This window comes from Lupinus angustifolius, chromosome LG15 (assembly GCF_001865875.1).
Source record: "Lupinus angustifolius cultivar Tanjil chromosome LG15, LupAngTanjil_v1.0, whole genome shotgun sequence".
Classification (NCBI taxonomy): Eukaryota; Viridiplantae; Streptophyta; class Magnoliopsida; order Fabales; family Fabaceae; genus Lupinus; species Lupinus angustifolius.
In genome coordinates, this window is record NC_032023.1 from 12,704,416 (window position 1) to 12,732,069 (window position 27,654).

General features: G+C 31.7%; 2 protein-coding genes across 2 annotated transcripts; both read left to right on the top strand.

Moving 5' to 3' along the window:
• LOC109327485 lies at positions 2,770 to 4,218 on the top strand. The gene is made up of 2 exons (XM_019560648.1): positions 2,770 to 3,069; positions 3,416 to 4,218. The coding sequence occupies exons 1-2, from the start codon at positions 2,838 to 2,840 to the stop codon at positions 4,201 to 4,203; spliced, it is 1,020 nt and encodes a 339-aa protein (XP_019416193.1). The 5' UTR covers positions 2,770 to 2,837; the 3' UTR covers positions 4,204 to 4,218.
• On the top strand, positions 19,172 to 20,768 carry LOC109327486. The gene is made up of 2 exons (XM_019560649.1): positions 19,172 to 19,457; positions 19,794 to 20,768. The coding sequence occupies exons 1-2, from the start codon at positions 19,226 to 19,228 to the stop codon at positions 20,579 to 20,581; spliced, it is 1,020 nt and encodes a 339-aa protein (XP_019416194.1). The 5' UTR covers positions 19,172 to 19,225; the 3' UTR covers positions 20,582 to 20,768.

Genomic DNA, 27,654 nt, shown 5'->3' on the forward strand with positions numbered 1-27,654 from the left:
TTTGTACTCTTTTAGCATAAATGCTAAAGGCTTTGAATGCCTCATTCTTATGCACTAAGAATAGAGTTAGTGTATCTCGAAAAGTCATATACTATAACGAGGGCATAGTAGTCACCACCATAAATTTTTGTCCTGAGGGGCCAAACAAGTCCATATGTAGTAACTGCAATGGTCTATCAGAAGAAAACATGTGTTTTAGTTTGAAAGAAGTTTTTGTTTGTTTACCCATTTGACAAGCACTGCATAGTTTGTCTTTAACAAACTTCATTTTGGGTAAACCAACAACTAAGTCTTTCATTATAAGTTTGTTCAAATGGTCCATGTGAATGTGAGCAATTCTCCTATGTCATAGCCATGCATCATGATTATCGTTTGCAACTAAACATGTTATTAGCAAAGATGAATTCATATCAATCATATATATATATATATTGTTTATTCTCTTACCAACTACTTTAAAGTGATGAAGATTCTTACTTTCTATGATGTACTTATCTGGGTAGAATGCTACATGAAAGCCTTTGTCACATAGTTGACTTATGCTAAGAAGGTTGTGCTTGAGTCCTTCAACATATAACGCACCTTCTATAATAGTTGAGGGAGGCTTGCCAATTCTACCAACTCCAAGAATTCTTCCTTTGTTATTATCACCATATGTGACATATCCTTTGTCACTTGGAGTAAGGACAGAGAATTTTGATTTGTCGCCCGTCATGTGTTTTGAGCAGCCGCTATCCAAATACCATATAACTGTCATATTATGTTCAACTTCTAATAATGAAATGACAAATAACATAATTTACTTACCAAATATAAGTTTTTGTTGTGTTAAATTACGTACTTAATATTCTATTTTAATAATATTGGTTGTGATATAAAATATATTTTTTGAAGTAATAAACAATTGTATTTTTCGTATATATATGACCAAATTGTGTTATATATGAAAAACTAACATATGAGTTTCTGTTAACAATTTGGATTATTTTCATGTAATATTTACTCGAGTTATATCTTTCAAAATAAAATTAAATGATTTCATAAATACATATTAAGTAATAATTAAAACAAATATTTTTTGAATATATAACTTCTAACAATGCTTATTGTAAAAAACATTGTTCATATGTCACCTTTAATTGCGTTTATTTAAGCAAACGATATTAAATAGATTCAAATCAACAGTAATTACTTGAAAAATGCTGTTAAATATGTTAGACAAACATACAATAGCATTTCTTGAAGAAAGCGATATTAAAACTATATCTACCTATCAAATTTAACAACACTTATTTAGACAAACATACAATATGTTAATTCTTTTTTATATTATATTTAACAATGTTATACTAACAATCATTATTAAATGATCATAGGTAAATGCGAATTATTGTGTAGTATTAAAAAAAGTCATCAGCCGCCGAAAGGAATTTCTGATATTGCAGAGCGTTGACTTTAGCGTAGCTTGTGGCATATAAGGAATTAGGAACGGCACAATTCACCATTCACAATCAACAATTATCATTCAACGATCTCTCACACATATCATATAGTTTTTAATAATAGTATAATACTATTTTCGTCCGCAAGCTATTATCAACTTTAGCTCTTTCCCTCTTACATAAGCATACCATCCAAGTCAGTTGTTTGATAAAAAGATGATTGAGAGAATGACGAAAGAAAAAATAAAAGTTACATAGATAATATATGAGTTTTATATATTGTTATTATATTATTTATGTTTAATTATGATTAATACTTAAAAATACAAATGAATAATGAATGATATACTGACTGTGTATAAATACTAAAGTAGATAATATTAAAGTCATGATTAACTTTTATATTCTTTAATAAATCATATATTGTTTCAAGTATATTGTTATCTGAAATATATCAAAAAACACATAAGCATTTTTTATGGCTTCCAGCCTTCCACGAGAGACTTTTTTTTTCTCTTAAAAAATGCACCGCTTAGCACTTTAGGAATGTAGAAAATTTAATTTTCATGGTTCTACTTCTACTAGAGTGTTTTTCTTTGTTGTTTCAATTGCATTTTTAAATGGGTCTGATATAATGAAGTTTTTTAATATAAAAACATAGATTATGAAAGTTGAGAATAAAATTTTGGCTAAAAATAGATTACAAACCATAGTCAATACCACAAAGAAGATCCATCTCTAGTGGTTAGAAGTGAAGGAGTGAATAAAGAATGTAATTTCATTGAGTGAATTGAATATAATTAAATTGAATGAATAAAAGTTAGAATCAATCAACTATATAAAATGAAAGAAAACTAACTAATCTAACAATTAAAACTATTTAAGCAAATAATTCTAACTATAAAAGTTCAATAAAATTAAATAAGTTTAAACTAATTACTAGCTCCATACAATATTAATTCAAACTAACGAAATATACTTCAATAGTAGTGGTGAAGGGAGTATGGTGATAGTAATGCTTGGGTGGTGACATTGACGTCAGAAAAAAAAAATTATCTTATCCTATCTTGTTTACTCACCAAACTCTCCTATGAGTTATGATAGAACATGCTATCATATCATATCTATCATTTACACCAAATGAGCTAGTACTACATGGTAGATATTATGTGAACCTTTTTCATCTTTTCTGCACTCAATAAGGGAAGCCCATGTTCTCATACTTTGAATTTGAGCTAGCAATGGATTGGATTATAAGTTTGCTAAAGCTACCTTCATTCTAAACAAGCAACATAGTTGTTGATGATACAATCTATAAATACCAAGGGAAAGATTGTGTTGCTACACCAGTTTTCTCTTTTAGTTTCTTATATTTCACTAATAGAGATTTCAATTATGGAGATAAGCAAAAACAGTTCCATGACCCTAATCATCATGCTAGTCTTTGTCTCAGGTTTGGTGCAGGCCAAGGCATATTACTATCGCCAATGTAGCACCACAGGAACCAGATGCAATGGACAATACATCCGATGTCCATCTGAGTGTCCAAGTAGTGAATCAAATGATCCTAAGGCTAAGGTTTGTCTTATCGATTGTGACAAACCTACATGCAGTGCTGTCTGCAGACGTAAGTACTATATTTTAAACTAGCACTTTCTTATTTACACACTAAATTTCATGGATAACTTTAACAATGATATTTGGTGTTCAAATAATAGGTGAACATTGTGCAACATATATTAAGGTTGATCAATAATGTTAATGCATTACCAATATCCAACTCTATAGTCCATTTTTAAATTCCTTGTTTCATTTTTACAAAACAATTACTTGAATAACTAAGCTACATGGTTTACATTAAACTATACTAATGTAATTAGAATATATTTAACCATCTAGCACTTTTATAGTGTTTAATTTCTTATTGTTTATGTAAAAAGGTTGGATTCAAATTGCTATTTATTTATTTGTAGATCGCAAACCAAATTGCAACGCACCCGGATCAGGATGTTTCGATCCTCGCTTCATCGGAGGAGATGGTAGAGTCTTCTACTTCCATGGAAAGAGCAACACACATTTTAGCTTAGTTTCTGATTCTGACCTTCAAATCAATGCTCGTTTCATTGGGCATAGGCCTGATGGAAGAACCCGCGACTACACTTGGATTCAAGCCCTTGGAGTCCTCTTCAATTCTCAAACCTTCTCAATTGAAGCTATCAAGACACCTCAATGGAATGACCAGGTTGATCATCTCAAGTTTACCTACAATGGAAATGACTTGGTTCTAGATGAAACCTCTCTTTCCACTTGGTATTCCCCAAAAAGAGATGTGAAAATGGAGAGAGTAGCTAGCAAGAACAGTGTCATAGTTACCATAGAGGACGTTGCTGAAATATTGGTCAATGTGGTTCCTGTAACCAAAGAAGATGATACAATTCATAACTATCAAGTTCCCAGTGATGATTGTTTTGCTCATTTGGAAGTTCAGTTTAGGTTCTTTGCACTTTCCCCTGAAGTTGATGGTGTGCTTGGAAGGACTTATAGGATCGATTTCGAGAATCCGGCAAAGCCTGGTGTGGCAATGCCTATTGTTGGTGGAGAAGACAAATACAAAACTACCTCATTGCTTTCTTCAAATTGTGCTTCTTGTGTGTTCTCACAGGAAAGTTACTCTGCGAAAAAGATTGCCAAAGTAGCACAGTTTGTCACCCTTGATTGCACCAAGTTTTCAAATGGTATGGGAATTGTTTGCAAAAAATGAGAACTATCTCAAACCTTTACTTCTAGAAACTAAATTTGTGACCGAACAATAGTTGTTTCTTCTTTATTTTATATTTGGTGTTGTTCAATGTTGTAATGAGCTTTATGTTTGAATGAATAAAAACTATTAAAGTTTATGGTTTATCACAAGTTATTTTCATATTTTCAATGTGTAAGTGGCGTTGGTGTTGTGTACTGCATTATGTCAGTGTCACTACCTGCCTACTCTTCATATCTTGAGTTCATTATCAAGTCAATATAGTTGGTGAAATAGATAGATGAGGAAATACGTTATTAAACTCTTGTGATAACTGTAAAATGTTCGATGGAATTGTTAAAAGTGTTGATTCTTTGTGTTAATATAATTAGAAATTTTGTCTAGCTGCCACATTCATTTGCTCTTAATAGGCTTCTAGAGTTAAAAATTAAAACAGTGCATTGAGATATGTTCTTATTCAATAATAGTCACATAAATTTGAGATGAGATATTCTGAGCATTTTTTCGGCAACAACCCAAGTAAAATCTTTATTAAAATTCATTAATTGGAGCAAATAACAGAGATGCTTAATAAAAAAGTGAATAGTTTTCCTTGTTTTTGTGTGTATGTGGAAAGAGTGAGACTTTATTTACTAAAAATAATATTTATTTCTGTTAACAATAAATGTATATTCTTAGAAATAGTACCTCCATGATTTAAAGATCTTGATATTGAAGGAGTGAAAAGAGGAGAAGAAGACAAATGAAGAAACTAAAAAAGGAACTCTTGTATTAAATGAAAGAGTAAAATTTACATTGATAACAATACAAAAGATAATGCTACTATATATAGCAGACTGCAACATCTAATCTTAACTAATTCTTAACTAACAAGCTAATGAAAGAAAGATTACAAGAATAGAAAGACTATAAACAAAATCAATAACTATATTATGTATAATGACATTGCTTGAGACTTAAGTAATTGACAATTGGACAAAGCTTGAAAATGTTGATCAATATACCAAGTTGGTTGACTAAGAAAACATTCCCAACTGATATAAGCACAAAGCTTAGTGCCTCGAGGAGAATCTTGGATTGAGGCAAGTGTGTGAACTGGTTGCACAATGTTATGAGTTTGACTCCTTGGACTTCCAACATGAGGAACACCATAATGTAATGTATCTAAGGATTGATGAATTGGACGAATTGATCCAATAGGAGTGTATTGAATCATAGTTAAGTTGCTGACTCAAAATGTTTCGATAATATCTTTGCATCTTTGTGTGCAATATCTTCAACTGTAATTTTATCATCTGCAACTTCATTCATTAATATATCATGATTAGAAGCACTCGGATAAGAATTTATTAAGTTTAACATATATGATTTTTTTGTACTACAAAAAATACTCTTCACTATAATCTCTTTTAGGAGTGTGTAACTGTCCCTTTCAATAAGTGACACTCATGAATCAAACATTTGACTTTTTAATCATCATGAGATCTAGTAGGGTCTTACGTCATTAAACCAATGTAATAAATGGATATGATTGGTATGGTATTCTTTTACTTTGTCCTCTTCTCAATATCATAAAAATGGAGTTCAACCCACTAAATTATGGTTATATTTTTGTTAGCTAGATTAGAGTGTACACATCTATCTCGTGCCTCCATTTTTATGTGTGTGTGAGATTTGATGTGTCAAACTATAAATCTTTTGCAGCAATTTGTAAAAAGAAAGAAACTGAAAAGTAACAAGTGGAGAACCACTTGTTAATTGATGAGTGCTTAGGAGATAACAAATAGCATATAAACAATCTATTTTGTTTCTATTAGTAAATTTTAATTTGATATTTAGATATATATGCCTAGGTTTGCACTTCAGTGAGTTTCAATTGTGTTGATGAAGGAATAAAGCAGTAGTAACAACATTGTTTTAATTTTATCAAAATTTGAGATTACATTAAGTCGTAATGAAAGTTATTTTAAGTCTTGAACTCTTAATACTTCAACCTATAGCTCAAGATATTAATATGTACATGTTATGTGTTCTATTGGCTTGAAATAATTCTTTTATATAGCTTCATGCAGGATTCATTAAACTTACTAAGCATGGAGAAAATAATCATCTAACACCCTTCAATAGGAAAATAGCCATCTTTCATATCATTGGATTCTCACATGTGGCACAAAAAAATTTAAATGTATAATATTATTTATTTTTTGAATTAAGTAAATTAAAAAATTTATACGTTTATCCATGCCTCACATTCCATAATTAGAGAGGATTTTATCTCAAATTGATTTATTGGGCATACAAAGTCAGCAATGTCGAATAAAATTCAACAATGCAGTTCATCGAACAAAAGGTACGTTGGATTATATACATTCTGACTTGTGGGGTCCTTCCCAAGTACCTTCTCATGGTGGTAGCAGATATATGCTAACTTTCATTGATGATTATTCAAGGAAGGTTTGGATCTTCATTTTGAAACATAAAAGTGAAGCATTTGTCAAGTTCAAACAGTGGAAAACCTTGATCGAAAAGCAAACTGGGAGGAAGATCAAGCGATTGAGAACTGACAATGGCCTAGAGTTTTGTAGCAGAGAATTCGGAAACTTTTGCAAGGATCACGATATTGTCAGACATTATACTATGAGGCACACTCCTCAACAAAATGGACTTGCAGAACGGATGAACAGAACCTTACTTGAAAGGACAAGGTGTATGTTGTCAAATGCTAGATTGCCAAAACAATTCTGGGCGGAAGCTGTCAATACAGCTTGTTACTTGATCAACAGATGTCCATCAACGGCTATTGACTTTAAAACTCCAGAAGAGATGTGGTCGGGTGTTCCTGCAAATTATGATAATTTGAGGATATTTGGTTGCCCTGCATATGCTCATAACAAAGAAGGAAAACTTGATGCAAGAGCATTGAAATGCATTTTTCTTGGATATCCTGATGGTGTAAAAGGATATAAGTTGTGGTGGCCAGAGAAAAGAAAATGTACTATCAGTAGGGATGTTACTTTTAATGAAGCTGAAATGCTAAAGCCTCATAAAGAGTCTTCAAGTGAAAACAAAGACCCTAGTACCTCGGAGAAGGTGGAGTTTGAGGTGGAGCCAACGAAGGAAAATACATTTAATCAAGAAGAAGAAGTTCATGATGCATCTACTAGTAGTGATGTATCCCAATTGCAACATTATCAGTTGGCTAGGGATAGGCAAAGGAGACATATAAAACCTCCTGAGAAATATGGTTATGCTGATCTGGTGTCTTATGCTCTAAATGTTGCTGATGATATCAGCAATTGTGAGCCACAATCATATGAAGAAGCTATCAACAATAAAGAAGCTTCCAAATGGATTTCTGCCATGAGAGAGGAAATTGAGTCTCTTCATAAGAATCATACTTGGGTTCTTGAGAAACGACCAAAGTCTCAAAAGGTTGTTGGATGCAAATGGGTCTTCAAGAAGAAGGAAGGAATTCCTGGAGTTGAAGATGCAAGATTCAAAGCGCGATTAGTGGCCAAAGGTTTTACACAAAGAGAAGGAATTGATTTCAATGAAGTTTTCTCCCCTGTGGTAAAACATAGCTCTATTCGCATCCTACTTGCCATTGTAGCTCAATTTGATATGGAACTTGAGCAACTAGATGTCAAAACAGCATTCTTGCATGGTGAGTTGGAGGAACAAATCTATATGAAACAACCTGAAGGATTTGAAGTTCAAGGGAAGGAAGATCATGTTTGCTTACTGAAGAAATCCTTATATGGCTTAAAACAATCTTCTAGACAGTGGTATCGACGGTTTGACACCTTCATGCTCGAAAATGGCTATTGTAGAAGTGAGCATGATAGTTGTGTCTACTACAAGAAGCTGGCAAATAAGTCATTTATCTATCTCCTTCTTTATGTTGATGACATGTTGATCGCATGTAAGAACATGTCAGAAATAAAAAGCTTAAAAGCTCAATTGAGCTCAGAGTTTGAAATGAAGGACTTAGGAGCTGGAAGGAAAATTCTAGGAATGGAGATTCAGAGAGATAGAAAAGAAGGGACGCTCTTTCTATCACAAAAGAAGTATATTGAGAAAGTGTTGGAACGATTTGGCATACAAAATGCTAAACCAGTCACTACTCCACTAGCATCTCATTTCAAGCTTTCAATGGCCTTGTGTCCACAAACTGAGAGCGAAAATGAGGAGATGTCAAGTGTACCTTATGCTAGTGCATTCGGCAGTCTTATGTATGCCATGGTATGCACTAGACTAGATATTGCATAAGCAGTAAGTGTGGTAAGTAGGTATATGGCAAGTCCTGGTAAAGTTCACTGGAAGGCTGTGAAGTGGATTATGCGCTACCTAAAGGGTACCATGGATATTGGCTTATTGTATGGAAAAGTCAAAGGTGTTGGAAGTAAGGTCATCGGATATGTTGACTCAGATTATGCCGGAGATTTGGATAAGCGAAGATCACTCACTGGATATGTTTTTACACTGTGTGGTTGTACTGTTAGTTGGAAAGCAACACTACAATCAATTGTTGCTTTATCTACAACTGAAGCGGAGTACATCGCAGTAACAGAAGCTGTAAAGGAAGCCATTTGGGAGAAAGGTCTAATTGAAGAGTTGGGTATACAACTAGAAGAAACAACCATCTACTGTGATAGTCAAAGTGCTATACATCTCACAAAAAATCCAATGTATCATGAAAGAACAAAACATATTGATGTTCGGATGCACTTTATCAGAGATATCATTGAGAAAGGAATTGTTAAAGTGGTGAAAATACCTAGTGCAAATAATCCTGCTGACATGATGATGAAGCCAATTCCAACAACGAAGTTCAGACATTGTATGGACTTGATTGATGTCTAGAATCTCTAGTGGGCATAAAGCAATTAAGTTCTACATTAATGTGGATATAATTTCCAGTGAGTTGGCTATTCTGATTCTTTTGCATGGGATATTTGCCATTGAATTAACTATGATAGTATATAACTATATGTTAGTTTTAGTAAAGGAGAAAATATATCACATTAATTTTTGCACACCAAAATAGTTTGGTAACTTATATTCTTTTCCTTTCATTTTCAATAGGTTCAGGATTATTTTACTACCCCAACTTCTTTTGGTTCTCCAAATTCATATTGTAATGAAGATAATAAATATGGTATAACATTTTTTATTACTAGAGTTTTTTCATTGGATTATTATATTCATTCATTGATGTCTTTTTTATTCCTTACAGATGAAAATTAGGCAACTAATTTCTTATTGATGTAAAAACTCGGAAATGAACCATTTTGATTTTTTTGGAACACAATTTGTATTTATTTAGATGGACATGATCCAAATTTTATAATTTTTAGGATTATAAGATTTTTTTGTGTATGCTATATATAGTTATGTTATTTTTAGGTGGACATATTTAACTCATGTATTTTAATGATTTTTTTGATTTTTTAATTTTAAATATAATGACGTGTTCAGATATTTAAGTTTGCATCATATATTCATATTACGATTTCATATTACCACCGGTCAGTAACACATGTCAAAATGAGAATGTAGGTATAGATATGAATCTTTTATACCAATGGAATAAAGCCGTAGGTATAAGAAAAATATATTCATCTATAGTGATGGACAAATATCGAAGGTATACAATTTAGTCTATAGTGATGGACATAATCCGTAGGTATAAACACCTATAGTGATGGACGATCTTCGAAGGTATAGGTTAAAGTTTTATACCCACGCTATTGACAACCATCACTAAAACTAATAGTGACAATGAAAAACCATAGGTATATCGACTTAAATACGACAGACAAAAATGTCCGTAGGTAAAAGTTTTTGTGCTATACCTACGGTTTTTTATCTTTTACCTACGACTTTCGTCCGTAAGTATATGGCAAATTTCTTGTAGTGGATGCATTGACAATGTAAAATCTCTTATAATATCAATGTATATATATTTTATTCTCAATGAAATATGTGTTATTAACTATGCAGCAAAAAATATCATTTTCTTTTTACTTTCTTTCTATTTTCTCTTATACCAAACAACTAAAAAATCACAATTTTTCTACTTATTTTCCCTTCTCAACTTTTATTTCCTCAAATTTTCTTTCCTTAACTTTTCTTCTGTCAACCATAAGAAGAGAAAGTAGAAGGAAAGAAAAATAAGAGAAAAATAGATGATAATTTTATTGTTTGGTATGATTGAAAATAGAAGAAAAGTGAGAAGAAAGAAAATGCAAAATTATACATAATTCATAATATAATTATGAAGTGTGTCTAATTTTTAAAAACTATTTTTTATTGTTGCAAATTACATAAATAAATAATTTTTGTAATAATATTGATTAATATTTTTTAAATAACATATAAAATAAACCAAAAATAAATAAATAATCACATTTCTATTGTACAGTGAAACCTTAAAATACACCAAAACAAAAAAGAATGATGGCAGTAAAATATTGGGCTAAGCTACATTAATCCTAAGCATACAATTAGTATTTAGGTTTTTTTAGGGTGAAAGAAAGGGAGTGAAGATTACATATCTAAAAAATATGTCCTTTAACCTGTTCAATTCTAATAAAAATAAATATATATTTTTCACTACTCAAATTTTTAATAGGTATTACAATTTCATTTTATTAAGACATTGAAGATAAGGCTGAGAACACTAGACTTCACTAAGGGAAAATAATTTCTAATAGTACAAAGCTGACAACAGCCTAGCTTGGCATCAAAGGAATTAGGAATGGCACAATTCACATTCACAATCAACAATTATCATTTAATGAAATCTCACTCAATCTCATATAGTTATTAATGTTACTATTTTCATCCTCAAGCTATTATCAGCTTTAGCCCTTTCCCTCTCACATAAGCATGCCATACATGTCTGTTGTTTGATAAAAAGATGATAGATAGCATGGTGAAATATGAACAAATTAATATTTCATGTACACTATATATAACGGTATTGATGGGGTGATAATAAGTGACATATTTTAGTTAAAAGTTTGGAGGAGCTATTATTAACTAAAATAATTTAATCAAAATTTATAAAAAAAATAATTTTATCTTTTTATATATAGAAAATATCATCATGCTTCCTAATGTCATGAATACTAGAATGATAACTAAAAAAACTCTGGCTGTTTCTTTAATAAATCTTAAATTGTTATATTGTTTCAAGTATCTTGTTTTGTGAAATGTACCAAAAAATACATAGCATTTTTGTCCAATTTTAATATATTTTCGCTACTTACTCTCAAAAGCTTACTCAACCGTGAGCTTAGGCCAAGCACCAACCAAGATAGATCGTTCAAGAGCCTTTTTACCAAGAGGTTCACATCACTACCCGAATGAATTATGAACTTGATTTTTTTGTAGCCCCTTTGAGCTGAAAAGTTTTCTTTATTGTAAAAAATTATGCACCGAAACCACATCAAAATGTATCAATCCCCATACCCGTGGAGAGAGATCATTAGTGCATATGAGTCTTACTAGGCATTATGAAATGAAGTCTGTGTTTATGAGGGTAGTGAAATAAAAAAGACCCATTCTTCAACCATATGATAAATGGTAAAACATGATGCAACAAAAAGAAAGAAACAAGTGAAAAGTAAGTCATGCGAGAAAATAGTGACTCAAAATAAAATAGTCGATTGAAGAAGGAGAATCCAATGGTTGATAGGAAAGAACATGATACAAAGAAATTGGGAAGGAAACATGAGAAGAAAAGGTAAGTATGCACTAAAGGTCTACCTTCCCTTTTGAATCCTGGAAAAACCAATATTATTTGTAGTCAGACCTCATTACAACCCTGATGAAGTCCTTAAGATCAATGATTGAACCTGCATACATGGTTTGATTGAATTGAAAGGAATAGTCAAATTGTTGGGGTCTAGCAAAGAGATGAGTAAAACACATAACCTGTGAGATCGAGAGAGTTCTTTGATTTAACTGAGTAGTTATTCTTGCTATTCTGGTTGTAATTGAACTGCATGTGCATTCTGTTATTAGTTGGAACTTGGTCCACTATGATTGATCATGAAACGGGTCTTTGTGAAGGATAAATGAATGACTCTAGCCATGCCATGATTGGATGAATGATTAATTTTTTTTATAAAATAAACTACATACTTTGAATTGAGCTGCATTTGTTACTTTGTTTGAGAACAAGCAAGATTCCAGGATGGGGGAGTTTTTTAAGTGCCAAATTGTTAAGGAAATTTACATGTTTTTGGGGCACTTAGCGCGTATTTATGTTGTCATTACATACAATTCCCAATAACTTAGCTAATCTTGTATTGTTTAGGAAATTACTCGTGTTTTATTGTTTGCAGGTTTAGGAATGATGAACAAAGAAGAAGAAAAGGAGAAGAATGAGTTTATGAACCGCACAGGCCTCGCCCAAGCGAGGGAATGATCGCTCAAGCCATAATTCAGAAGAAAATCACCAGAAAATACTGACACCCCTCGCCCAAGCGAGGGAATGGTCGCTCAAGCCATAATTCAGAATAAAATCACCAGAAAATACTGACACCCCTTGCTTGGGCGAGGGAATGTCACCCAAGCGCCAATTGAAGATCAAAAACCTGGTAGCTTATGTTTCTCCCTCGCCCAAGCGAGGTGTTTAATCGAGGAAGGGACTTTTTCTCTCGCTCAAGCAAGAATCCTCAGCTTGAGCGAGAGAGTGGCAGTTGGAACTTGATATAGGCAGTTTTGGGCAGCAAAGGAGGTTATCAAAAGACTTCCTTGTATAATTTCATGATTCGAGTATTGTAATAGCGAGAAGGAGTGATTAGATCTTGCTGTGGGATTCGAAATGTAATCTTCTAACCTTTGTACTCCTGGATTCGATTCCATTGTAATTGTTATTTGATTTTGGGAAGTTCATCTCGTTCTTAATGCATGAATTTAATTTGCTACTAATTTCTTGTTCTTGGGTTCAAGTTTAATTGGGAAGTTAAACTTGACACCGAACTTGGATCATCTTCCTTCATACATCATTGCTCTAGGAATGGAGAATGATGCATGAATTACTTTTACATGGAACGTAATGTTAGTTAATTGGTCAAATATTCAAGGAATTGGTATTTGAGCAATTATCTAAGGATTTTACACTCAAGGAATTGATGTGAATGATTTGAATAATATGTGCATCTGAATCAGTAACTTCACAATTCACTTGGAATTAAATCCATGAATGTCATTGGGAAAGGACGATGCATTTCGATCCCAATTTATGTTACTTGCTTTTTGTTCAATTTATGATTTCTTACAATTAAACATAAAATTGTATAAACACACCAATGTAAATATATACTCAATTCATTCTTGTAGGAATTTGTGTAATCCACTCTGCTCCCTGAGGATGATATCCCGGTATTTTACCGAATTTTACTACTTAGATGATATGGTGCGTTTGCCGTTCCATAAATATCTAACAATAACTGATATGATATTAATAAAATTGATTTTTCACATCATTAAATTTTGACATGTGACACCAAATTTTTTTAACGATATAAATTATTCATTTTTGAATTAAATAAACTGAAAATTTATACATTATTCATCCCCTCACATTCAGCAAAACTGCCACACTAATTAAAAAGTTCACTTTTACTTGATACATCTTAGTGTCTGAATCTGTCACACAACAACCATCAAGATTTGGCCTACATGGTTGTTTACCACATCAAGATGACCGACCTAATCGAAGGAAAAGACTGTAGTAACATGACATGGCATAGTCAGCACTTGCAAAACCACAAACATCTGCTCTAGGTCTGCATGTTGCCTGAACACTACAGACAGTCATACACTGCTACACCGAATTGAACATGTTATTTGAACACTATGACCTACCCTCTCCCTCTGCCATGTATCGATGGCAAGCCTAACATACGGCTACAACAGTCTCGGTAGGCGACAAAACGACCTACCCAAAATAAAGCATTGTATCAACCACAACACACACGATGTAGAACCGCCCGACACTTACACCCATAATTATACTTACTTAAGCGTCAAAATATCATTTAAGACACCCAATAAAAGGCAACTATTTCCCTACCTCCTCCATATAGAAGAATATTACCCCCTTCAATATATCTCATCTTCATTTCATCGTCACGTTCTTAATATCAATCCCATATTATACAATATTTCATATCCCTTATATATGTGTGTGATTCTTAAATACAAATGAAATATGTGTGCTCTTAATCATGTAGCAATAAAATATTTTTTGTCTTTATTTTCTTTCCATTTTATCTTATACCAAACAACTAAAAAATCATCACTTTTTCTACTCATTTTCTCTTCTCAACTTTTCTTTCCTTAACTTTTCTTTTGTAAACCATAAGAAGAGAAAATAGAAGGACACATAATTGAAGGAAAGAAAAAATAATAGAAAATTAGATAATAATTTTGTTGTTTGTTATAATTGAAAATGGGAGAAAAGTAAGAAGAAAAGAAATGTGTAATTATACATAATATATCTAAAATAACATAAATGACCTCACTATATATAATTATAATTATGTAGTGTGTCTAATTTTTAAATATTATTTTTTGTTGTTGCATATTAGATAAATAAATATTTTTGTGTGATAATATTGATTAATATTTTTTAAGTAACATATAAACTATAAAGTTTGATAAACAATTTTTGTTCATAAGTGCAACGAAAATCACCAACATTGTATATTTTCTTTTCATTAATGCATCTAAAGAAAACGTAACTCGTATTTGATAACCACTTTTATATTTCTAACTATCTTACTTTCACACATTTGCATTTTGCATTTTTAATTTATTTATTATTTATCATTTTGTTTGTAATTTTAAGTGATTATATTTTTTTTTTCATTTTCACTCCATTTTTATTGAACATATACAATTACTATTTATTTGTGAGTACATAATTAGTGAGATTAAAATTAAGTAAATTAATTTCACATATAAATGAGTATAAACAAAGAAGTTCATTATATTGTATTTATTTTAACTGGAATTATTGTGCTTTCAATTCATTCATTATGGGGAGTCATAAAGTGATACGATGGTTAGGATAGACAGGTTTAAGGAATGAAGTAAATGAGGTTGTGGGTTCAAGTCTTACCATGACAAATTAAAAAATTACAGGAGTTATAAGATGGTTTGATGGTTAATACATAAAGGGTGGAGTAAACGAGGTTGAAGTTTCGAGTCTCGCTCACAACAAATACTAACATACTAACATTTGCCAATAAAAAAATCATTAATGGTGGAATGGTAAATTTTGAATTTTTGATGATTTTATTTCTTTTCTAAATTTTCTTCACAAACTATGGAAGACAATTTTTTTGTGAGGCTCATGTATATATTTTTTCTTTCCCTTCCATTTATCAAATAATAAAAATTGACATTTTTTACTCCTTTTCTTTCCTCTTCTTTTCTACCAAAGGAAAGATAATATATCTACCTATAATGTTACTCATTTCTCTATGTCTTCTTTCATTTTTACTTCTTTTATACACAAAATGTTTTTCTTGTTTGAAAGTGAGAGAGTACAATTCTCATGGTTTGGATATGTGAATTCACCCTTATTGTCCCATTTTTTCTTTACATTTTGTTGCCTTTTTTAAGTAAAGGGGCAAGCCCAACGGTAAAGAAAGAAAAATCTAGAAGGTGTCCCGCACTATATGGTGTAATGATACCCAAAAACAAATCATAAACAATTAAACTAACAATCTTATTAGGGTTAGTTTGAGAGTTGAATTTTGGAAGAGAAATGGAAAACTTAGGAATCATCTCAAGTGTATTTCATGTTCCAAGTAGGGTTGGAAACGAGCCGAACCAGAATTCAGCTCGATAAGGATTGGTTCGGCTCGAAGCTCGACTTGAGTTCGATACGAGTTATTTTTTTAGCTCGAGTTTGACTCGGTTAAAATTTATGAATTTTTCAGCTCAGTTCGAATTGGTTCATTTGAACAATTTATAAATATATAAATATAACATTACTCATATATCTATACTATATATAAAGCCAAAACTTGAAATAACTTCCTTCATGGTGTAATTTTTATTTCCTATTTTGCCTTTCATATTATTTAATTTTTACAAAAAAACTATATAATCCTAAGCAACCACCACCGATACATTAATTAACCACATATCTCACCTTAAATTAAACATTATCATAAACACAAAAAATATAATATAAAGTACACCGAACACAACAAGTACATTCTAATTCAAAAAAAATGAACTATATATAATATATATATAATAATAATAATAAATATAAAAAATAATGCATGAGTCACAGTAAACATAAACATTAGTTTTTATATATATGTAGAATAAAATATCTCAAGATATAAGGAGATAAGTTAACTCATTCAGCCACTAAAATTATGACATGTATCATATATAATCATTTTCTAGAAAAATGTTTCTAAAAACTAAAAGAAATACACATGTCATACTTTTGGTGGCTGGATGAGATAAATTATTTCAATGTATGAGTATATACTTTATTCTCTATATATACTAGTGTGTACAGACACTTCGTGCCTGCCGGCGAATATTGTATGATACTACATAATCAATTTTTATATATTTCATTTTTTGAATTAAAATGTATTTGTTGTGTTCGGTGTACTTTATATTATATTTTTTGTGTTTATGATAATGTTTAATTTAAGGTGAGATATGTGGTTAATTAATGTATCGGTGGTGGTTGCTTAGGATTATATAGTTTTTTTGTAAAAATTAAATAATATGAAGGGCAAAATCGGAAATAAAAATTACACCATGAAGGAAGTTATTTCAAGTTTTGGCTTTATATATAGTATAGATATATATAGTCATGAACATAACGAGTCAAACTGTATCTAACTTAGGTTCAGCTCATTTATTTAACGAGCTCTATATCTAGCTCAAGTTTGGCTAATTTGGTTCTTGAACCAAGTTTATCGAACTAAATAACGTACCGACTTTCGAACGAATACCGAGTTGGTTTGATTCATTGTCAGTCCTACTTCTAAGCCTTCTTTTTTCTTCTTTCCCTTCTAAAATCCAACTCCTAAACTAATCGTTAGGAGGTTCAAACAAACAATTCAATCCGTAGTCTGAGGATAAACTTCAATTAACTAGTTAGCACAACAATTTCCCTCTCGCGAAATATGGGAAGGCGATCCAAGTTGCTATCCATTGAGAAGCTTGTTCTTGCTATGCTTCTTCTCAGCCACCTTGAGATAATTGGTAATAGATTGTCTAATTCTCCCACCAGGTTTCTAATACACAAACTCCCTCGCTAATTTCAGGTTACTTTAAATTTTAAGACAATATTAATGACTCTTTTGTCAATTATAACACTATAATATTATTAATCACATTTCTTTTGTATAGTGAAAACTTAAAATACACCAACAACAAAAAAAGATGATGCAAGTAAAATATTGGGCTAAGCTATATTAATCCTAAGCATATATTAGTATTAAGCTTTTGCCATGGTTTAACAAAAGTCTTTTCCTTGAAAAATAATGAAGATCACATGTCCTAAAAGCATGTCCTTAGTCTATTATATTTCAATAAAATTTTGTTATATGTTAAAAACTAACATGTATATTTCTTGTTACTCAATTTTTTTAAATAGATATTACAATTTCATTAGATTGAGACATGGTTGGAGATAATGATGAGAACCACAAACAGCATTAGGGAAAGGAATTTATATATTGCAAAGTGTTGGCATCTTGGGAATTAGGAATGGCACAATTCACCATTCACAATCAACAATTATCTTTTAATGAATTCTAACTCAATCTCATATAGTTATTAATGTTACTATTTTCATCCTCAAGCTATTATCAGCTTTAGCCCTTTCCCTCTCACATAAGCATGCCATCCATGTCGGTTGTTCGATAAAAAGATGATAGATAGCATGGTGAAATATGAACAAATTAATATTTCATGTACACTATATATAATAGTATTGATGGGGTGATAATGAGTGACATATTTTAGTTAAAAGTTTGGAGGAGCTATTATTAACTAAAATAATTTAATCAAAATTTATAAAAAAAAATAATTCTATCTTTTTATATATAAAAAATATCATCATGCTTCCTAATGTCATGAATACTTGAATGATAACTAAAAAAACTCTGGCTGTTTCTTTAATAAATCATAAATTGTTATATTGTTTCAAGTATCTTGTTTTGTGAAATGTACCAAAAAACACATAGCATTTTTGATGGATTCCAGTCTTCCACCAGAGATTTTTTTCTTAAAAAATGCACCACTTTAGGAATTTAGAAAAATTAATTTTCATGGTTCTACTTGTACGAGAGTGTTTTTACTTTGTTGTTTCAACTACATTTTTAAATGGGTCTGATATAAGGAAGTTTTTTAATATAAAAACATAGATAATGAAAGTAGAGAATAAAACTTTGGGTTAAAAATACTTTACAAACCATAACAATCAATACCACAAAGAAGATCCAACTGTCGTGGTGGTGAAGGGAGTGTGGTGATGGTAATGCTTTGGTGATGACATTGATATTAGGTGTAGGTACGAGAAAAGTTATTGTCTTATCTTATTTCGTTGGCTCACCAAACTCTAATTCGAGATAAGATAGAACAGACTATCATATCACGTCTATCATTTACACCAAATGAGATCATAATACATTGTAGGTGTATAACCAGTTAAGTTATCACAACTTCAACACCCACCAATTTTGCAGTTGAAGGGATTAGTTAACTCATTCATGTACCTTTCCATTAAAAGACATTATGTGAACCTTTTTCATGTTTTCTGCACTCAATAAGGGAAGCCCATGTTCTCATACTTTGAATTTGAGCTAGCACTGGATTAGACTACAAGTTTGCTAAAGCCACCTTCATCCTTAACAAGTAACATAGTTGATGATACAATCTATAAATACCAAGAGAAAGATTGTGTTGCTACACCAGTTTTCTCTTTGTTTCTTATATTTCACTAATAGATAATTCAATTATGGAGATCAGCAAAAACAGTTCCATGACCCTAATCAGCATGCTAGTCTTTGTCTCAGGTTTGGTGCAGGCCAATGCATATTACTATCGCCAATGTAGCACCACAGGAACCAGATGCAATGGACAATACATCCGATGTCCATCTGAGTGTCCAAGTAGTGAATCAAATGATCCTAAGGCTAAGGTTTGTCTTATCGATTGTGACAAACCTACATGCAGTGCTGTCTGCAGACGTAAGTACTATATTCTAAACTAGCACTTTCTTATTTACACACCAAATTTCGTGGATAACCTTAACAATGATATTTGGTGTTCAAATAATAGGTGAACATTGTGCAATATATATTAAGGTTGATCAATAATGTTAATGGATTACCAATATCCAACTCCATAGTCCATTTTTAAATTACTTGTTTTATTTTTTCAAAGCAATTACTTGAATAACTAAGCTACATGATTTACATTAAACTATTCTAATGTAATGAGAATATATTTAATAATCTAGCATTGTTTCATTTCTTATGATTTGTGTAAACCAGCCTGATTCAAATTGCAATTTTTATATGTAGATCGTAAACCAAACTGCAATGCACCCGGATCAGGATGTTTCGATCCTCGCTTCATTGGAGGAGATGGGAGAGTCTTCTACTTCCATGGAAAGAGCAACGAGCATTTCAGCTTAGTCTCTGATTCTGACCTTCAAATCAATGCTCGTTTCATTGGACATAGGCCTAATGGAAGAACTCGCGACTACACTTGGATTCAAGCCCTTGGAGTCCTTTTCAACTCCCAAACCTTCTCAGTTGAAGCTACCAAAACACCTCAATGGAATGACAAGGTTGATCATCTCAAGTTTACTTACAATGGAAATGACTTGATTCTAGATGAAAGCTCTCTTTCGATTTGGTACTCCCCAAAAAAAGATGTGAAAGTGGAGAGAGTAGCTAGTAAGAACAGTGTCATAATTACCATAGGGGATGTTGCTGAAATATTGGTCAATGTGGTTCCTGTGACCAAAGAAGATGATACAATTCATAACTATCAAGTTCCTAGTGATGATTGCTTTGCTCATTTGGAAGTTCAGTTCAGGTTCTTTGCACTTTCCCCTAAAGTTGATGGTGTGCTTGGAAGAACTTATAGGCTTGATTTCGAGAACCCGATAAAGCCTGGCGTGGCAATGCCTGTTGTTGGTGGAGAAGACAAATACAAAACTACCTCATTACTTTCTTCAAAGTGTGCTTCTTGTGTGTTCTCACAAGAAAGTTCCTCTGAGAAAGAGATGAATAAAGTGGCAGAGTTTGTCACCCTTGATTGCACCAAGTTTTCAAATGGTATGGGAATTGTTTGCAAGAAATGAGAACTATCACTAGTATAATGTTGGATAAAGGTTGATCAAACCTTTGCTTCTAGAAACTAAATTTGTGACTGAATAATAGTTGTTTCTTCTTTGTTTTATATTTGGTGTTGTTCAATGTTGTGTAACTCCTTTTATGTTAATGTGCTTTGCATTTGAATGAATAAAAACTATTAAAGTTTATGGTTTATCACGAGTTATTTCCGTAACATCATTATGCAAGTGATATTGGTGCTTTGTATTGCATTATCAATGACACTACCTGCTTAGTCTTCATATGTTGAGTTCATTATCAAGTCAATTGAGTTGCTGGAGTAGATAGATGGGGGAATATATTGTTAAACTCTTTCGATGACTATAAAATGCCTGAAAGAATTGTTTGTTGATTTATTTTGTGAGGATTTGTTTTGTGTTGATATAACTAGAAATTTTGACTAGCTGATACATTAATCATTCATTTGCTCTGATTAGGCTTCTATAGTTAAAAATTAAAACAGAGCATTGAGATATATTCTTACTCAATAATGGTCACATAAATTTCGGATTAGATCTTTTAAGCATTTTTTTACCGAACAAGCCACATAAAATCTTTATTAAAATTCATTTAATTGGAGCAAATAAAAGAGTAAAAGTGAATAGTTTTCCCTCAGTTTCTCAGTGTAGGTGGAAAGGAAATGGAATCGTCTCCGGGACTCTCCAGTAGGGAATATAAGAGGGATAGTTTTTTTTTAATATTTAATTTAAAATAAAAATAAGAATATGAGTCATTAAAATTTTTTTTTTTTCATGTGTTATAATCTTACTCATGCACTGCTAATAAAGTAGAGTCATAACTTTATTTACTAAAGATAATGTTTCTTTGTGTTAACAATAAATATATTTGATTGACCAATTATCAATTTACTTTGTGATCTTCACAATATTACAAAAATTAAGTTCAACTACTACATTACTCGAAGATGGTCTCTTTATTGTATGACATTGTGTATATCTATTCTCTTCCATTGCCCCTTTTGATGAGTGTGAGAGATTAAATACAAAGCTTTTGCTTCATGTTGTAAAAAGAAAGAAATAAGTTACAAAGAATTGGGGAACCAAATGTTATTTTATTAGTTCTTACTATTTGGAAGGGAGTCTCCTCTTTATTTTGGTTCTATTTGCAAATTTTAATCTGATATTTAGATATATGACAAGGTTAAAGATTTGCACTTCAATGAGATTCAATTGTGTTGATGAAAGAATCAAGTAGTAGTAACAAAATTGTTTATGAAATACGATCTTCATCGAACTCGAAGAACGTGAATTGTTCATAAAAAACATGTTCTGATTGATCATAATTTGGTACAGACCTTGTTGCCCAAAACAAAACAAAAATGAGCCAAAAATATGGTAAATCATTCTGGAATCGAAGATCAAGTTATTTCTATCCTTCCACAAAAGTCACACTTTAACCCAAGCATCAAGTCTCCATTCTTTCATAAGTTTCATATGGTTGAAACAGAGTCTGTCATGATTAAATGTTGTATAGATACTGGTCAAATGTTTTGTACTTAATATTTAATGTGCTCATTAATATCACACTTTGAGATTATATTAAGTCGCGATGGAAGTTACTTTAATTTTAATATAGTATATTGACCAAAGTCTTGAACTCTTAATACTTCAACCTATGGCTCAAGATATTTATATATATGGAATCATCCATGATTCCTTAAACTTTCTAAGCATGGAGAAAACAATAACCGAACACCCTTTTCAATATGAAAATAACCATTTTTCACATTAATTTGTTTCACTCCCTATTAGCAAAAGAAGGTTAATTCCATTTAATCCACTGGTCCTTATCCCTAGCCACGGTTATTATAAAGCTCACATTAATTGAAAAACTCACTTAATTAGTATCCCTCTTCACTATATCTTATCCTCATTCCACCACAACTTTCTTTATATCTATCCCATATTATAAAAAATTCAGATCCTATAAAGAGAATAATCATGCAGCTATGATGTAGTCTAGAATTAGTGTGGACACGCGAAAGCTGGAAAATATCCGTGGGTGGATAGTGTAGTCAAACTACACTATCACACATTTGGTATATGTTTCAAAATATTTACTGAAGTAGTGTAGTTTTTAGGGAATTCGTGGATGAGGTCCACAACTTTGCCAAGAATGTGACTTTCCTGACACATTTTTTAGAAGTCGTGTACCCTAAAATCGATTTCCATTATATATTAATAATAAAAATGTGTAGTGATTTTTGGTTTATATGGTGACCTATTGGAATAGATAGATGAGGAAATATGTTGTTGAACTCTTGTGATGACCGTAAAATGCTTGAATTATTGTACAGTGTGGATTTATTGTGTTCATATAATTAATATTTTTGACTAGCTGGCACATTCATCATTTATATGCTAATAGGCTTGTATAGTTAAAAACTAAAAAAAGTGCATTAAGATATATTCTTACTCAGTTATTATCACATAAATTTGAGATGAGATCTTCTAAGCATTTTTTTTACCTAACAAGCCACATAAAATGTTTATTAAAATTCCTTTTAATTGGAGTAAATGAAAGAGTTGCTTAATAAAAACTTGACTAGTTTTCCATATGTTTCTATATGTATGTGGAAAGAGGGAGACTATCTACTAAAAATAATATTTATTTGTATTAAATGTATATGATTGATATGTTATTCTTCTAGTTTGTGTTCTTCACAATATCATAAAAATGGAGTTCAATCCACTAAATTATCCGGAGATTGTCCCTTCGTTTATTAGATTAGACTGTATATATCTATCTTTATAAAAACAAAGAAACTGAAAAGTAACAAAAAGTGAAGAACCATTTGTTATTTAATGTGTGCTTAGGAGGTAACAAATAGCATAATAAACAATCTATTTTGTTTCTATTTGTAAATTTTAATCTGCTATTTAGATATATATGCCAAGGTTTGCACTTTAGATATACTAACGTGTTGACAATCACTCCGTGTCTGCCGACCCGCATTTTTACTTTTAGTATTGAATATTTAATTTTTATATAGTTCATTTTAGATAATTATATCACTTTTTTCGTACATGATATTATAATTTTTTGATAAAAAAATATAAAAATGAATTATGATATTATTTAAAAATGCATTGGTAGTTTGATATATTTAGTGGATGTAACTTCCTCTAACCTTCATTTATATTTTTTATTGTATGGAAAAATATTGTAATAATTATTAATTAATAAGGGCAAAATAGGTAAGTGAAAATTATGTCATGTAGGTAGTTATAATATGTTTTGGTTTTATATATAGTATATATAACTCTTAATACTTCAACCTATGGCTTAAGATATTAATATGTACATGTTATGTGTTCTGTTTAATTGAAAGAATTATTTTATATAACTTCGTCCAGGATTCATTAAACTTACTAAGCATGGAGAAAATACTCATCTAACACCCTTCAATAGGAAAAAGCCATCTTTCACATCATTTTTTTTCCTGCACTCCCTATTAGAAAAACAAGGTTAATTCTATCTAATCCACGGAACCTTGTCTCTAGGTTATAACCCTTGAAGTACTCGGCTTAGATTCTGACATTTGACATCAAAAAAAATTAAAGGTATAGATTATTTATTTTTTAAATTAAATAAATTAAAAGTGTATACATTTATTCACCCCCTTATATATGCTAGTATATATTCTAGTATTGAGAGGGTGTCATCTAAGGTATAATGGACACACATGATGTATCATCACTCTTGTCCCTGTTTTGTGCTTCATCCAATGAAAATGTAACACTTAATTAAGAAGAAAAATCCTACAAACATAAAATAATGTTTTTTATATTATTTACAAAAACATGATTAGGTAGAGATATGGGAAAACACTTATTTTAGAATGAAGGATCCCTACTCAAATGTACTGGGCATATCACAGTTAGCAAATTTGCCAGAATAATAATTATAATGCTCACACTAATTAAAAAGTTCACTTTGTACCTGTTCCATCCTAGTGTTTGACTAGGGCCATGGCTCATTACTAGGCGAATAAGATTTGGCATACATATTTGTCTATCATGCTCGAATAGTGGTTGACCTAATTGAGGGAAAAGACGACAGTAACAAGATATGGTATGGTCAGTACCTGCAAAACCACAAACCTCTGCTCCAGGTCTGTCATGCCATTTGAACAGTGTAGACAATGCTATATAACTGAACTTGTTGTCTGGATACTATGACCTACCATCTCCCTCTACCATGCGACGATGACATGCTTAGTATATGGCTACAACAGTCTCAGTAGGCAACTAAACGACCTACCCTGAATAAAGCATTGTGTCAGCTATAACACAAACAAGGTACAACCGCTCGACACTTACACTCTCACTTATACTCTTGCCACCTATATTCTCACTACCTTCTCTACTTCTCCACATAATTTCACTCATCCTTACTTGAGCGTCAAAGTGTTACCCACTCAAAGGTGACTCCTTCATATAGAAGAATAGTACCTTTCTTTTGTATATCTCATCTTCATTCCATCGAACGTTCTTTATATTTATCCCGTATTATACAAAATTTTAGATCCACATATATATTGTTAGGGATGCTTGAAATATGTTATTAGATTAGTCTCGCATTGTCTAGTATTGGAATAGAGTAGAGTATTCAATGTTATATATTGGACTCGAATCCCTTGTTATAATGGGCACCAGATATAATGACCAAATAGAAACACCTCATGGGCAGGTGGGCCCATGGATGGGCTAGGATTTGTAATCCTTATTCTCTAATAATATCTTGGTAGCCGCTAAACGCTCCCAGCGACGTAAGCAAAATTGGCTGAACCCCGTTAACAAATTCTCTTGTTTCTTCTCCTTTATTTATTTTTATGTCCTTTATTTAATTGTTTGTGGTCAACACTGTGTAACGATCACTTCCACTGCACCAACAATTAGTATTAGAGCAATTGGTAGATGACTCTTAACCTAGATGTCAGATAATGGCTAAAGAGGATGAAGGCATGATGGTTAGACAAGGTGTGCCACAGATACTGACAAAGATAGAGTAGATGAGTTTAAGGAGAAGTAAACATGACAAAATTGTGGTGGGGCGATATATATTGATCCAGAACCCCAAAAGTTCATGTACTAGGTTAGGATCAAGGTGGAGATAGGGACTCATATGTTGAGTTTGACCTAGAGACAGGTGTTGACAATATCTCTCTAGATTTTGAAAGAATGTTCTCATTTGAGATGAAAAGTGGAATATCCTAATAGTGTGTCTGAGACGTCATAGTGGAGAATGTTAATTGTTAGCATATCGACAAAAGCATAGAGGCGCTGACTAACTTTGATGTAGGGTGTAACATGAGCATTGGCTTTGATGCAAGTTGTAAGATGAACATTGATAGAGATGTAGGGGTGTGACATAGGCATTGGCTTGGATGCAGACACAAACATTAGTTAGCATTGACGCAAGGTGTATGTTGTGGGTATACTCCTTATGGTGGAGTATGATAGTTCTTATGAACTAGGATTGTTGGAGTAGACAATGTTGGTAGCGGTCGAGGCTTTCCGAGGAAGCTCCAAGATTCAGTTTGACTGAGTATTGAACATGATGACTGTTGGTGAACTTTTATGTAGATGTTCCAATATATCGAAAGACTTCCTAACAATAGGTGGCTAGGCGGTGTGTTCTATTTGATGACGGTACGAGAAGCTGCACTACAAGTTTGAAGAGCTAGGCTCTTGGTAACATCATCAAGGATACTCAGAAGATTTATGTTGTAGGGGAGCAAACTCTTATATGGAGGAGTTGTTAAAGAGAATTAGGTATTAAGCAAGGTGGAGTCATATATTCGCTAATGTGGAGATTCTTGTGTAGATTTCCTAAGGAGTCAGATATTCATCTATTTCAATCAAGGTGGAGATTGTTGGGGATGCTTGAAATATGTTATTGGAGTAGTCACATATTGTCTAGTATTAGAATAAAGTAGAGTAATCAATATTATATATTGGACTCAAGTCCCTTGTTATAATGGGTACTAGATATAAGCACCAAACAGAAACACCCCATGGACAGGTGGGCCCATGGGTGTGCTAGGATTTGTAATTCTTATTCTCTAATAATATCTTGGAAGTCGCTCAATGCTCCCAGGGACGTAGGCAAAATTGACTGAACTCTATTAACAAACTCTCTTGTTTCTTCTCTTCTAATTATTCTTATGTCCTTTATTTGATTGCTTGTGGCCAACACTGTGCAACGATAGCTTCCACTGCACCAATATATATATATATATATATACATATTATAATATATATATATATATATATATATATAAGAAACTACTCATGTGAGAACAACGCGTTATTGTGAGAAATGAGAACACTTATTATGGACCACTAGATCTTGATTGAATGGTTAAAATTAAAAGATACATGCACATAACTGTCATGTGACGAATAACTAAATTTTAATTCTAACTATCCATGATTGTTTGTAAGACCCAGATCTATTATTCTCACAATTTTTATATGAGAATTGTTCTAACTTGAGTAGCTCCATATATATATATATATATATATATATATATGAGATTCTTAAATACAAATGAAACATGTGTTCTTAAATATGTAAAAAATATTGTATCTTGCGAATACATAAGTATCTTATAACATATACAAAATGAATACATAAATAAAAAATGGTGTGGTTTTAGAAATTAGATGAATTGGATTTGGGTATGTTTGGAGTCATTCCCACCTATATTCCATATTGATATCCTATATTGTTTTTAAATATATTTTGCTTATAAGTAAATTGGAATAATTGACCCAAATCAATGACATCTTTTTAGCATTTGGGTTGACACATTTAGTTGAACTTCCATTTGCATAATGCTATAACTTGGTTCAATTATCACTTCCTCCCTATCAGTAGAAGATAATTAAATTTCACTTTGAATCCTCTTTGATGCTGGTATTCTTCCATGACAAGAAATGGCTATTAAAATTACTAAATTAGATGCTCTATATTTGTGACAAGTGTATAAAGAAAATATTATTTTTATCAACTT

Bases quoted from the DNA above. Each gene is read 5' to 3' on its own strand.
- LOC109327485 (XM_019560648.1), top strand. From the start codon at position 2,838: ATGGAGATAAGCAAAAACAGTTCCATGACCCTAATCATCATGCTAGTC. The intron at 3,070-3,415 runs GTAAGTACTATA...ATTTATTTGTAG, and splicing joins ATGCAGTGCTGTCTGCAGAC to ATCGCAAACCAAATTGCAAC.
- LOC109327486 (XM_019560649.1), top strand. From the start codon at position 19,226: ATGGAGATCAGCAAAAACAGTTCCATGACCCTAATCAGCATGCTAGTC. The intron at 19,458-19,793 runs GTAAGTACTATA...TTTTATATGTAG, and splicing joins ATGCAGTGCTGTCTGCAGAC to ATCGTAAACCAAACTGCAAT.